The 15,147-nt window shown below is 38.6% G+C and overlaps 1 protein-coding gene across 9 annotated transcripts in view; it reads left to right on the forward strand.

Annotated features, from left to right (window-relative positions):
- MCTP1 (multiple C2 and transmembrane domain containing 1) overlaps positions 1–15,147 on the forward strand; it is a 236,581-nt gene that overhangs the window by 143,204 nt on the left and 78,230 nt on the right. The window contains exon 16 of one of the 9 annotated variants that reach the window (XM_032096450.1): positions 10,653–15,128. The exons of the other annotated variants lie outside the window; for them this stretch is intronic. Within the exon in view, the coding sequence (XP_031952341.1) occupies positions 10,653–10,694 (42 nt within the window). The 3' untranslated portion in view covers positions 10,695–15,128. Of the gene's footprint in view, positions 1–10,652; positions 15,129–15,147 lie in introns of those variants that run through there. 9 annotated transcript variants of the gene reach the window in all.

Below are 15,147 nucleotides of genomic sequence, written 5' to 3' on the forward strand. Positions count from 1 at the left end.
TAAGATCTGGCTGGTAGAACCAGCACCCCCGATAGCTCTGCAGTATAGGACTATCTGCTTGCTCTATGATGTGTCTCATTCCTGCTGACTTTTGATTTTTAGAACTGATAGTCAAATATAAAATATATATTGATTAAAAAATTAACAGATTATTTCTGGGTCACTTTCAGTGTTGACCTGTATGATAGGCTGCATTTTTTTAAGTTAATGCGGTTTAGAAATCATTTTAAGTTTCCCAACATGAAAGAAAGAAGTGAGGTACTGGATTCGCAAACAACAGCTTTATTGGTTTATGACAAGCAATCCATCTTTTTGCATTAGTGTAGCATTCTACCCCAGATAATTTTTCATAATTGGTAATTTGTGAGTCATGTATGTTATCTATTCTTTTATGGGTCTCTAAATAGTGACTGATGTCAAAGGTCATCAAACATTCATAAAGGAAATTATTTTTATTTTACTTTTTCAGTTTTGATCAGTGTTCTGAAGAACTTTATGAACATTTCAGGGAAAAGTAAAAGCAAAATAGTAATAGCCATTTTTTCTGGAAGGAACTTCATGCAAATACTGTTACAACAATTCAAAGAAGAAATTAATTTTAGGACATATATGAATTACTATAGCAGGGTAAAAATGTTTAGTTAAGTCAGTTATGATTTATCTAATAATGGTTGGGTTTTAAAAGCTGGAAGTGCTTGTATTGCATATACATGCAGCAAAATTAAGAGTGATATTTGCATGTGACTGAATCATTTTGAATTTTTCCCTATCAGAACTATTTTTGCAGTAATCCACAAGCCATTGTTTTACTTTCATCATGAAACTAGGAGTGTTTATAGACATCTGCTATCCCCACTGTTTGGAACTATTTAATATGGGCTACAGGCTAAGAAAATCAAACAAGGGGAAAAAATATCTTTGCATCTAAAATAATAGAAAGCACCAAAACGGTGTTACATGTTGATGCATTAGTTTGTCACAGGCAAGTTATTATAATAAAAGGATTGGGGCATATCATTTAAAATTTTATTATCATAATGAGAAATCTAGTAGGAACTTCACCCTTTACTACTATTTCTCCAGCTACCCATGAACATTACTACGAACTGTGCACAGACTTTCTGATTAAAAATTGGGAGAACAGAATAAAATATGAATAAATTCAATTAGTGGCAAAGGCAACTTGAACTAATTTATGTACAACTATAGGAGGCATTAAGTATTTTAAAATGAGTTAAATATTAATTTCACAGTAAAGTTGTTATGAATATCCTGCCACAGCTTGTGTGGTTCTCTCTTCAAGAGTCATTTAAATGTACTCTAAAGGGTTTAATTATAATGAAAAATTTTCTATTAAAAAATTATTCAGGATTATCTTCATAAATAAAATAGAATTGAGCTTATTTAATTGTGATGTAATTATATTATATTTAGAATAATGTATGTGTAGAATTACAGTAATGTAAACTCCTTTTTTTCCCCAATTTCTAAAAATAAGATTAGGAATAGCTGATAGGTTTTGGTCAGATCATTCCTGAAATTTCATCTTAAAATCATGAATAATTGGAAATTTTGCATAATAGTTTGAATCTGAAATCAGTAACAGTATCAATAGGATCTTGTCTTTAAGAGATATTTTAGTTGCTTAAGAATAAAGCAAAAGATATGCATCGTTGCTGAACACTCTTTATTTTGTTCTATGGCATACATCAGTACCATTGGCTCTTCTTTGAGGTTATTTTTTATTTATTTTTAAGCTTATGTTTTGGTTTATTTCTTTGGAATAGTGTTTTTAGACAAGCTAATGAATCCTAATTATTTCAGAAAAGTGGTTTAACCTAGATTATCTGTTCATCTTAGACAGTAAACTAAGGCACTTATTCAGCTCATCAGATAATTGCCTTTGAATGTCAGAATTATTTGAGTCAAATAAAAATTTATGTGGATATTTACTCCCTAAAAGGAATTCAGAATTTGGACAAATGGACAGAAAACAAAGTCTCATTTTAAAATTCATGCTTTCATGGCATGCCAGGGATTCTAAAATTTATGTAATTGTACTTGTGACAGGGTGCTGTCTTTTCGTCGCTATAGATATGAAAAATACAGCCTTTAAATACAGAACTGCTGAATTATATATCTGAAAGGAAAAATATTCTCAATTATCACTCTATTATATAATACAAATTGCATTTAGTAATATTTATCTTTTTGTTTTCTATTTTTATACTACTTTTGAAACTGTTTCCCCCCCCCCCCCAAAAAAAAAAAAGTGGAAAAGAAAAAAGGATGTCAGAATTTTTTTGAAAGGCAGAATGTATTAGTTTTTAATTGCACTGCTTGCTTGAGTCTTAGCTGAAGGTAAATTCAAGAGAAAACTGCTGCTACTGCTGTTACCATTTTGTTTTGGATGTAGCAGTGGTGTGTACAGGGTGGTGGGCACACCTTTGTGCCTAAAAGTTAACAAACAGAGCCTATGCTTTTAAATTCATATCTTTAAATTCATTCAAGTCAGTGGGAATATCCTCAAGAGTAAACCTCCACATATGCATAGGTATTTGCCATATCTGACCTGACTGGGGAAGAGAGAAATGTGTAAAAGACGCAGGGAAGAAAAAGCATGCTTTTAGATTAAAGCACGTGCCCAAGCATTTTACATTATCTCAAAAGTATTGGCTATGCTGTTGTTTTTAGGCAAGTAATTCTCAGTACAGCTGCACTGTATTGAATGAAGCATTGTGTATACAAGAGGTATAGGATAGATATATATTTAATAGGGTACAAATACCTCCTGTCTGGCACTTACTGTATTTGTAAGACCAAACATTAATGTAATCTTCAAATGTGATCTTTTCATAGTTGTGGCCAAGTTTATTTGTCAATAAAAATATGCCTGATATATGTGTATCAGAAGAGCATACAGCTTATTTACTGTTTGTTGATTAAAAAACAAAGTTAGCCTTTTTTTAATGGCACTGTAACTGATTTAAATAAAGAAACCCAGAAAAATACAGACACCATTGTAAGATTTAGGATTAAATTGGGTTAACTGAAAATCTTTGTTATTATGGGTTTTTTAAAGTTTGGTAAAACATATGTTCTTTAGCCTGAAATTAAGAGGTATTTAGTTTAGTGGTAATGCTAGTTCTGTTCTATTTCCTCATAAAAATTGGATCCTTTTTCCTAAGCTTCCCAGCATGTCATTCTCTGCTCAAGCCTGTAGGTAGCACCTTTGCATCACACAAAAATCATGGCCTTTCCTGAGAGACAGTTACTGTTTAGGTGGGGAAGTCTTTACTTGTGCAGACCTCTAAATGTAGCTAGTACTATTTGCATAATTTCTAGACTTTGATGACTATATATGATCTTAAAACGGCAGATCACTTTCATGAAGTATCTCAGAGATACAATGTTCTCTCATAATTATTTGTTTTAATGTACTGTCCATCAGGTATTAATAAATGAACATAATTCTGCATTTCTATTTCACATTTTCTTCTCTATTCTGCAAATGACATGACACTAGTGGTCTCTATTATATGCTGAGTAAGGTAAACTCTATGAATCTAACTAAACTCTGTTCATCTGTCTCCCTGTGGGCTTGATCCATCACTTACAACAGTCAGCAACTAAGCTTAGAGGTGCTGGCTACTGATTCGATGGTCAGGGAGTTTGACCAAAACCACTGCAATGCAGGATCAGGCTACCCCACGAGAATACTGACCTTGCTGTCAGTGCTGGGGAAGTGACTCGTCACCAACACTGCGATTACTTGCTTCTTCAGCTTCAATATGCAGTATCAAAAAAATGTAACATAGGCATTATTTTTAAATGTGAGGCTGTTCTGCAAAAAATCTTTGGAGCTTAACATTTTTTTTTTTCCCCCTCAAATATATGCTTCATAATATATCACTGCTTCCATTTCTAGAACCCAGTGATAGCGTATCATCTCTTAAAATGACAGCTTGTTTTCCTTTGGAGTTGTTCTTATGTCATATAATGCAGAATGTCTCTAGGTTTATTATTTTTCTCCCAAGAGGTCATAACAAAGAAGGTCTGGTTATCTATCACCCTTACCCATGATCACAGTGTGCTAAATAAAACTGCTGACATTTATTCGATTCTACTAAGATTGTGCTTAATTTTAGTGAAAGTCAGCAAATAGGGTTTAAAAAGAAAAAAATCATACAAAGCTCTTATTAAGGCAGTAGTTAATGATTTTATCTGTCTGCTGGACTAGGATATTTGAGAAGGGAACGCTGAATGTCTGAGAGAGCCTCCAATGAGCAAGATGGTTTTTAATTGTATTGTCTGAATGCTTGGTTGTGTATTAGAAGAAGCAAAGTGTGATGCAGGTGGGAGGGAACTAACCTTTGACACACTGTAGGAGCAGAAAAACATCAGGACTATCAGCATGGGAGTTTGCAGCTTTTCCATTTCTCACTAGAATAGAAGGCATTTTTGTTGTGGATGAGAGAAGCACGGATTGAATTCCCACATGCACTGAGCCACTCTTTGTCTAAGTTGGGTTTTGTTTTGTTTTGTAAAATGCAAACCTTTTCATCTTTCAAATTGTTACAGAAACCCAAGCAAGCATTAACAAAAAAACTGAGAGGGAAGAGGTTTTTTTTGTTGTTTTGCCTGGGCAAATGCTGAATGGTTAACAAGAAAAGCTGACTTGTTTCTGAAGGCCCTGCTTCAATCTGTCATGTCAGTGGCCAGGTTAGAAGGCACTTGTTGTCCACAGCAAATACTCACATTGTAACTCATAAGGCAAGGGAGTATTTTCCCAGGTTGGGGCACCCAAGGGAAACAGGACACCCAGGGTGAGGACCCCACAATGACTGACTATAGTCAAAGCAAAGCATATGCACAGGCAGGAGAAGATATTAGCATGAGGAAAGGAGGCTACTTTATCTAATACACATTAAAAAAAATCTTGGTTAGTAGCAGTTTTTTTTTTACTCTCCTGTTACATCCTCACAGCAGCACACGTCTCTACCTCAGGTATTTTATATGCAGATCACACACAGGTATAAATTTGTGTAGCAAGGAAAAACTAAAGGCGTACACAGGCATGGCTGATAAGTTTTTCCCCTGTATATTACTTCCTCTTTTTTTGTTCTCACTGTGTGGAAAAATAAGGCTACACTTATTTCCTACCTAAGCATATAAGAAACTGTTTAATTGCTTGTCTGAAGGATGAGCTGTAAGATACCTTTTTTAACTTTTTCATAGTTATATAACAGTAAATAGAAATCTGTTGGGTTCTGTGGCAGAAAGATTACAAAGAAATACACATATATTCCTCTACAGCAGATGCCCCTAAACTTTAAAGAGAATCTCAAGTGAGGATATAAACAATTGCCTTGTGATAAACTTACGTTAAAGCTGCTGTAGTGCAATTTTGGTCTTTTCTATTCTGTTTTCTCTTTCTGCATTTTTCAAGTGAACTGATGGATCTTTTAAGAATTATTCAGAAGATAAATACTATGTAGCTGTCATTGAGCATGTCGTATGGCAGTGCAAAACTTGAATTTCACAGCTATCAATATCTTAGGAATAGTATCTTAAGAAACATGGGCATTTTCAATGTTTGAAGTAATTTAAAGTTTACTTGGTAATCTATTTTAAGATGTTCTGTTCCATGATGACATTCTACCAATTAGATCAAACTCTTTTTCAGTAAAGGGCAGACTCAGTACATGTGAATGTGTTTACCTGAAATATCCCTTCTCTTGGGGAAGAATATCTTCTATTATCAGGGAAGTCCACTGAGCAAAGAACATGCAATTTGTCACTGTCAAGATACAACATCAAATTTTCAAAGGAAAAAATGGGAATGCAATCACGAGCTCTCGTGAGGTATTGTAGTCCTTCTTTAATGTATTTTTCTTTTTGAGTTCTGACATGGGTAAACATTATTGAAGTACTATTTTAGGGGATTACGTATCGGTATTATGTTGTTGTATGATGTGAAAAACTCACAGCCAAATTCTGTTCTCATAAGGCTATTTTTGCATCAGGATTTTACCTGTGTTTGATTCTCTGCTCCCTTACACCCTTTCTTATCAAATGTTAGGTATTTTGTTGCTGAGACTAGTTTGCTGGGGCAGAGTGACAGTAGGTGAGAAAGAGTGACATGTTTTAGCAATGATGCTTTCATTCAGTTAGGTGGATTCTAACAGGATCTTGAAGTCACTACTTCCTGGCTGTCATCAGGAAGGCTGTGGCTGGGTTTCCACCACCACATGCATTTCTGTCATATATGTTTATTGTTCCCTTAAAAAAGGGGTCCCAGAGCTGAATACATGAACTTCTGTAGCACCATGACCACTCTGCTTGATCCCTGAATGGCAGGAAGGAAGGGAGCCCTGACCCCCCAGCCAAGTCTTGGGTCAGCCCCAACACCTCTTGTGGCATTACACCGCAATTCCCAAAAGAACCCCATTGGGAGAGCCTACTCCCCAGCCAAAATTCCCAAACCCCAAAACGACTCCATTGGAATGCCAGAGGTTACCTTGGCGGGTTTGCAGCAGTGTGATGTAAGGAACCTGCCACACCTCTCCATACCTACACTTATTCCACCACTCACCATACCAAAGAGGCTTTACCCTCTTAGTCTGCTTAAAAGCAGCACAGGGGTGGCTGCTGCTAGCTGTGGCTGCCCTTCTGGTTTGTTTGGAGCCTGAACAGCTGTAACATCTGTTGGTTCTACTGCTGCGCTATCCACCTTTCCCTCTGACTACGGGTGGTGCTGTTGGGCAGTGTCCCTGGCCCCTGCAGCAGGTTTCTGAGCAGCATCCCTAGTCCCTGGGGCAGATTTTGGGGTAGCTACCCACGGCAACTTCACTCTCTCTAAATGCTAAATGGACCATATTGAATACACTTAGCAAAAATGTCAGCGAGAATACGGTATCTTTAGCATTTAGGGGAAATTTAAACCTTTCAAAAGCTGTTTTGGTAGGCCTGAAAAAGTGGGTGAATGCCCCCTGCATTCCTCCCCCCAAATAGGTACCATTATTAGTGAACCGTCAAGGACAGGATCTCAGGCTGTGGTAGTTATATACTCACATGGACGCAGTCCAAAAGAGGTTTACAAGCATTGAATTACTCACCCAACTGGCCCATTCTACAAACTTGATAACAGTCACAATGGCCTTTGTTTTAGGGCCCATGTTTAGATAATGATCTGCAAATGGAAAAAACATGAACGTGATCATGTGCCAACTGAACTGGGGTAAGCTGGACCACATGGTGATGCCTCTTGAGGCTTCTATATCCAATATGCAAATGGGTTACCCAAGACCTGTTACCCTCTTTTCACCCTTTCCTCTTGAGCCGCACACTGGGCGCTAATTAATGTCTGGACTCGAAAGACAAGTGCTTACCAAGGAACCTTCCTGGAATGGAAAGAAGACCTTTTCCTCTGAATTATTGTAACTTCGGAAATTATGGGTCTTTCAAGCAAAAATGTAGAAAACAGGAATAACAGTTCTTTACTAGAATATATATGTGTGTATATATATAACACAACCAAACAAACAACATCAGAAGTTTCCAACCTGTTAACTACTATTTTCCCTCTTTGATGTAGTGATAACCATGGCCAGGGGCACCGGGGCTGATGAGCACCAGGGGTGCTCCGGTGCGAGCCCTGAGCCTCCCCAGGGTAATGGTGGCTCAGACCAGAGGGAGGAAGGGCAATTGCTCCTTTTGCAAACTCACAGGCAGTGTTCGATCTCAGCAGCACCACCAGCAGCAGGCAGAAGCTGGGGAAGGCAGGCAGATGTGATCGCAGTGCCAAGTTGCAGTGTAGCAATATCCCTGGCCAAGCACACACACTCCAATCTGCCCAATCCCCCAGTGGAAGGGAGCAAGGCAGGAAGTAAGGAAGGACCCACCCCCAGTGAAGTCTCAGGGAGAGATGAAAGAGGGACCCCCCCTGCGCCCTGCTGCCTTCACACACAAGGTTGCCCCTTGTGATTCTTAAACATTCAGTAACAATCTTCGAGCCTGGGTGACTTGGGATACCTTATCCTTATGAATTGCCCCCAAGACACATGTGTATGTTGAAGGACACCCTTTTTATTTAAGGAAGGTTGGCAGTATTTAGGTTTGTTTCACATTCTTATTCAGTAAGTAGTCTTCTTCCCCTCTGCCTTTACCAAAAATGCACATGGTACCTTCACATTTGTTGAGGTCTCAAGCCTGAAGTCAATGCCAGGCTCCTTGTCTGTGCTGTTGGAAAGACAACAGACTCAGCGTCAGATCCTGAGTGCAATGTTGCTGAACCAAACAGATGTGCCTGGAGACTGGCTGTCACTGGTTCAGACTGTAGCTGTGCCTCTGTAGCCATTCGTTTTTGAGCAAGGCAAAATGCAGAGGTCACCAGCTGAGCACATTCTGAAAGTGCTACAGATACTACCTCAGTTTTCTTTGGTTACTTCTGTGATACTTCTGATACTTCTTCTCAGTATTCTTGATCTGCAGTCTTGCTTAAACCTTTTGTGGGTGTGTAAGCCATCTTCATCTTTTTTGTTTCCAATAATATCTATTTTATTACTCTTCAGTAGGACCTGTGAACTGTCCATGAAGTAACTAGACTCATGTTAGCAGGCCAGAAATGTCTGAAATCTCTGGAGTAATTTCAATTACTATTTAAGAGTAGAAAATTTGCTTCATAAGACATGTAGCTGTGAACATTTGGAGATACGCTTTCATGTCCTACTTTTGATATGATGAGTTATTTTCCTTGCGTGTGAGTGTCTGTGTGTGTTAAGTAAGTACAAGTGATGAAATGGCATCATGCTTTCTCTCATAACAAAAAAGCTGGAAAGAAAAAGAGAACTGGTTTGGGGAAAAAAAGAACAGGAAAGGAAAAAGAAAGACTTTGTTGCCTTATGCTAGATGGTTTCAGGCCAAGTTGTTTTCACACATAGATTATATAATTTTTTAAAATAAGAATCACATGCAGTAATGCCTATCTCCTTCCTACCAGAATTTAAAGTCACAATAACGTCTACCTCAGCAGCCAGTGTGGTTGGTAAAAGACACACTCTATTTACACAAGTTTACCGATTAGGTAAAAAAAAATCTTGACTGTAACTTGAAGCAGAGGCTATTAGTATAGACTTTGTCAAAAGTAGCTTCAAAATCAAGAAAGGAACTGTACCTTTTGGTTATTTTTCATAAAAGAAGCATTAACATCTTTATGCTGCCCTGTTATTCACTGGAAAGCTAAGCCATCAAGTGAATCTGAGCCTGTTTATATCACAACTACTTTAAATTTTATATTTTTTTTCCTTTCTTCTCCATCTGAACATTTAAAAAGATCTTTCCTTTCCAAATTTAAGCAATGCAAGAACTTAATCAATCCTAAGTGGCAACCATTTCTCACAGTATGGTGTATGGCTGTGTGTTTAATTAGCTGAAATAGATTATTCCCTGATGTGTGGCATAGTGTTTGTGGTAACTTTCAGTGTGCATAGTTTTGTTTATTTTCACATACTGAGGCAAGTTCTTAGTATGTCTTCAAATTATCTCCTTGCGGGTGTTTTTTCCTGAGCTAATCCTGACAGACTCTCCCTGCCAGATATGCCCATCTTCAAGAGCAGGAGAACACTACACATGCACGAACCTCTGTGCTTGGGGCTGTATGCAAATTTAATGCCCAGCTCATGTCTGTTTCTCTTACATGGATGACAGACATTTTAACAATAATTTTTGCATTTCCCCACTGAAATCCCATTGTTTTACTGTATGTATATGAGCACATATGTGCATTTACTGTCTGTATGTGTTTGAATAAGATACTGGCAACACCTATACTTGTAAATAAATATGTGTTAGCCCTTTCTGTGTATTTGTATATAGTTGAAATGAGTGAGAAGTCTTGTACCAAGAATGCAGTTGTCAAACAGCTCTTTATCAGAGATGTAGCTAGATCCCAGAGAGACTTATCAGATACTAAAAAACATATAGGGTGGAAAATGTGATAAACAAGAAATTGACACTGAAAATAATTCTACAGCATCTGGGGTTTCACGCGAAAAGCAAGTGCATAGAAAATAAGCGTTTGGTTTCTGATGTTTGAAGCAAATACAGTCAGAGTAAATGATATTCCAGGAACTGCATATAGAGCTTTCTCCAGATATGTCACAATTTTCATGACTGAAATGAATTCTCTCTGCTTCCACAAGTTTTGGAAGAGCTGGGAGTAGCTGAAGAGCTGATAGCTTTTTTCTGCTTTTTAAGGGCAGTAACCATAGTGTGGGTACTTGGACTTGCTATGTAAGCACTGAAATAAAAACTGCCTTAGCTGGCAGGAGTGCAGCAGAGTGTAATAGCATTCCCTCCCTTCTTCCACTGTGTGTGCTTTTGTGTGTGCAGACATGCCTCTTTCTGAAAGGAGTTACCCAAGGAGGAGATTGTTCCAAATGGGACAGGGGAGATGTACATTTTCCCCAGTCTGCAAAACCAACTTTCAGTTATACTGGTTTATATGTTTAAAGTTGGGTTGTACAAAAGTCACTCTTCAGAAGAACTTTGAAACAGAAATTCCAGAAATATGGATAGAGGTTTTAAAGATATTTTAATACAGGGAATTCATACAGACAGTAAATACTATTTTACTATTTTTTTTTTGACAGGAATTCTCTTTCTTTGGATATCATAGTCTACCAGTATGCTGAAGTTGTGTTTCAATAACTCTTTTCTTCTTCTCTACTAATAATCATTCACAGTGCACTGGGAGGCTTAAAAAGCCATCATTATAAGCCAACTATTTTTTACTTTAGTGCACTATGAGAAAACTCATTCTGCTCCCTTTTTTTCTGCTTGAGATGAGAATAACAATTTCATGTTAGTGGTGTGCAGAAGAAAAACAACAGAAAACACCCACCTACTTAAGTATTCAAAGACTGACATCACAGTTCAAGTTCTGTAACACTAAAAGTGATATATTCAAGTATAAAAGTACACCATAGAAGTAATTGAAACAATTGTCTTTCTATTAATAGAACCAAAATTGCTGTTTGTATGGAGAAATAAAACTAAACCTATGTGTAGATGCAAAAAAAAAAAAAAAAAAGTGTATATATATATACACGTACATACATACATCCATATAAAATAAAGAATTTATTTTTCTTTACTTTCTGACACTATCTGCTCTGGAATTGTATTGAGGAAAATTAAAGAGAGTATCCCATAATTGAGGTATATTCAATATAAGGTATTATACCTCAGCAAGTTAAATGTTATTTCACAAATAATGAACACTATGTAATAGTATTGAATAGTATTTGTTAAAGTGACAGGAATGAATGAAGTGTTATAATTATCTGGTGAGGTTTTGACACTGCCATTATTTTTGTAACTTCATGGGTTGATCAGTTTTAGAACATAAGGAGTACATACAGCTTTTCAAAACATCTGTTTCTTCAGCAGGTTTTTATATTTACTGGTGTTACTTCTCTTTTTTGTTTCATGAGATGCCCTCCTTTGTTTCAGATTGTATTTCTTCTGTTACTTACTTGTGAGGGACTGATTAATGTTAGAGTGAAAATGTCTCAACATTGGATTTTATTCTGAACTGTTGTTCAAAAATCTGTTGTTTAACATTAAATGGAAAAGTACTAGAAAATCTGCACATGCCTTGGCAGCGACAGCACGTGCACATGTGCACAGCAAGCACCCGTGACTGGTGCAGCAGGGAGGAGGGTGAAGAGGGGCTCTGTCTCTAGGCAGGCGACTCCCTTGAGGAGTGCAGAGGATCTCTATCTCTAGGAGGATTTCTCCAGGCAGCCTCCTGGGGTGGCAAAAGTCCCTGAAACCTTTGTCACTGGGAGGACTTTTCCAGGCTTCCCCCCCTGACGGCGGAGAGAACTCCTTCCTGCTGCTAGGGAGAGCTTCTCCAGACGATCCAATGATTTTCTTGGACAGTCAGACTGTGGCAGGTGCTGTGCAGTATGTAAGAAATGGAGTGCATCACCCTGGCCCTGGGCCTTTACATTTCTTGCCCACTCCTCACCGTCCCTCCTTGCCCAGTCTTTGCTGTCACAATGCTGCCCTTGTCTTTGGCCCTTGCCTCTTGCCCCTGCTCGTCCATCTCTAGCTGGTGTCATCATCCCTGCTTACTGCCCTGCGGCCCTGCTGCCTGCCGCTGTTTGGCCTGCTACCATCCTGCCCCTGCCCACTGTGCTGCCCACCACTGCTGCCCTGCCACTTTTCCTGCTGCTGCTGCACCTCATCGCCCACTGTCCTGCCTAAACTGTGCGTCACTCCCTGAGCGTCTTGCTGCTCGTCAAATTGTTCCTTCATTTCCTTTTGCCTTTTCTATCTCCATTAATAAGGCCAGTTTCCTTCTGTAAATCAATAAACTACCCACAGGTGTAATATCGACCTCACTTATGTCCAATTTCACCCCTGGAATCTTAGGAATCCCCCCTGGTCCTTACTCTGAAATGGGACATTATCTTTTATAGTGCTCTATAACAACTTGCTACAGCACTAGTCCTCATACTGTAATTTGTAGTCATTTTACGTAATGAGTACTTTCCAGATACAAATCCACATTAGACAGCATGTATTTAGAGGTTTGATGATAAAGATGTGTGGTAGTGTGGAAGAAAATGCGGCAACTTAAAATGGCCTAGTATTAGAAGCAGTGCTTTCAGATGCACTGAGGTGTAGCCATGTCTTGTGTGATCTGAAGGTGAGGTGAGACTCATGACACAGTGTCTCATGAAGTTTTCATGTGAGTTTCCAAATTTAACCACCAGTTAGTTAACTGTAGATGCAGCATCAAAACAAAACTCCCATGACGTCTTAATGTGGCTTTATGCATTCCAAAATGATGTAGGAAAAAAAGAATACCCTAATAAAGCAAAAGGAGCCCTGTCTGTAAAATGGAGAGTTGGTTTACTTTCAATGAGTAAATGTTATGTATTATTATTACCTAGGCAAAACAAGTACAAAATAGTAGACAGACCTGATACTTTGTCTCATTTCTTAACTGTGCAGAGATGTAAATAATAATTGAGGCACTGAGGAATGAAACCTCATCCCATTGCTGAATAATATATGTGGCCCACAGGACCTATGTAAAAGGGGTGTAAATGGAATTAAAAAATGTGTGTAGGACAGATTACTGTGCCGTGTTATCACACAGTTGTATCTGAGTGTGTACACAAATTATTTGTGCACTTAATGTATGATTATCTCTTTATTTGGAGTTTGTACATTCGTCTTTCAGTTTGGTATGTGTTATTCTTGGTGCTATGACATGTTTATTTCAGTTATGGTGATTTCCACATCACCAGTATTTAGAAAAAAAAGAACTGTGAACTAAGACACCAATATGTCTTTACTGGTAAAATTACCCTAAGGGTTTTCAATGACCCAAGAAGACATTTCGTGCTTTTAAGATGTGAAGAGAGACTGTAAGAAGGGATTCTTGACAGTTTTTTGCTTTTGGATGAACCATACAGCCTTTAATGAAGACAACAGCTTTTGTGGGTATCTCAGATCTCTGTAGAGACTTTTTCCAGTAACTAATTTCCTGTTCTGGTTATACAACAAAATTCCTTTTTTCTGCTTGATATTTATCATTGGTTATTTGAGAAGTGCTATCTACAGTTAAGATCTGTCTGTAATTTCATCAGTTGCTTTTGACTTTTGTCACTCATAGAATTCTGAGGTTGAAACTTCATTTAGTTGTATTCAATGTAGTCATGTGATTAATTTGTTTCTAACACAAAAATTGTGTCCTTATCGTAAAATATTTGAGACACTATATTCCTGTATGTTGAAATTTATCAGGACTTCCAAAAAAGGGCCAATCAAATGTTGGTGTTTTGCCTCTTGGTTTCTGCTTGTGCACATATGGAAACTTGCACCAGAGGAGGTTTACATTGGATATTAGAAAAATATCTTCAAGAAAAGGGTTCTCAAACACTGTAACAGGTTGCCCAGGGCAGCGATGGAGTCACCATCCCTGGAAGTATGTAAAAGACATGTAGATATGGCACCTAGGTACATGGTTTTGTGGTGGACTTGGCCACGCCGGGTTAATGGTTAGATATGATGATCTTAAAGGTGACTTAAATGATTCAGTGATGTTACATTGGCCTGCCTATGTGTTGTGAAAGACATGTGAAATGTATTTGGTGGTTTTAGCCTGGATGGATACAAGGTGCCCACCAAAGATGCTCCATCACTGCCCACCACAGCTGGACAGGGGAGAGAAAATACAACAAAAGGCTTAAGGGTCAACGTCATTCAGCAGTTACAGTCACCGGCAAAAGAGATTCAACTAGGGTCTAAAATTAGGTGAATTTATTGACAATCAAAATGGAGTAGGCTAATGAGAAGTAAAAGCAAATCTTAAAACACCTTCCCCCTGCCCCTTCTCTTCTCCATGGGCTCAAATGGGCTCCACTCCCAAATTCCTCCTCTAGTGCTGCCCTGGGATGGGAATGGGAACTGCGGTCATTTCATAACATATTGTTTCTGCCACTGCTTTCTCCTTAGGCAGAAGACTCCTCACACTTTTTTCCTGCTCCAGCATGGGGCCCCTTCTACAGCAGACAGCCCTCCACAAATTTCTCTAACGTTAGTGTATGGGGTTCGCATGGCCAGATTTTGGTAGTGGGCAGGCTACAGAGGTGGCTTCTGTGAAAAGCTGCTGGAAGCTATGGACCCACAGAGAGAGGAGTTTGTGCTGAAGGAGGTTTCGTGGTAGGACTTCTGACCCTGTGAAGGACTCATGCTGGAGCAGGCCGTGCCTGAAGGACTCTACTCTGTGGAAGAATGACCCACGTTGAAGCAGTTTGTGAAGAGCTGGTACCCATGGGAAGGACTCTCACTGGAGAAGTTTGTGGAGGACTGTCTCCTGTGGGAGGGACCCCATGCTGGAGCAGGGCGAGGACTCTTCTCCGGGAGCAGTGGCAGAAGCTGAGATGAACCAGCTGCAACCGCCATTCCTCATCTTCCTACACTGCTAGAGGGGAGGAGGTAGAGCTTGGGAAGGAGGGAGGAGTGGGAAAAAGTGTTTTTAAGATTTGTTCTACTTCTCATTATCCTACTCTGATTTTGTTAGAAATAAATTACGTTAAAATCCCCAATCTGAGTCTATTTTGCCTG

Source organism: Corvus moneduloides, chromosome Z, assembly GCF_009650955.1.
Source record: "Corvus moneduloides isolate bCorMon1 chromosome Z, bCorMon1.pri, whole genome shotgun sequence".
Classification (NCBI taxonomy): Eukaryota; Metazoa; Chordata; class Aves; order Passeriformes; family Corvidae; genus Corvus; species Corvus moneduloides.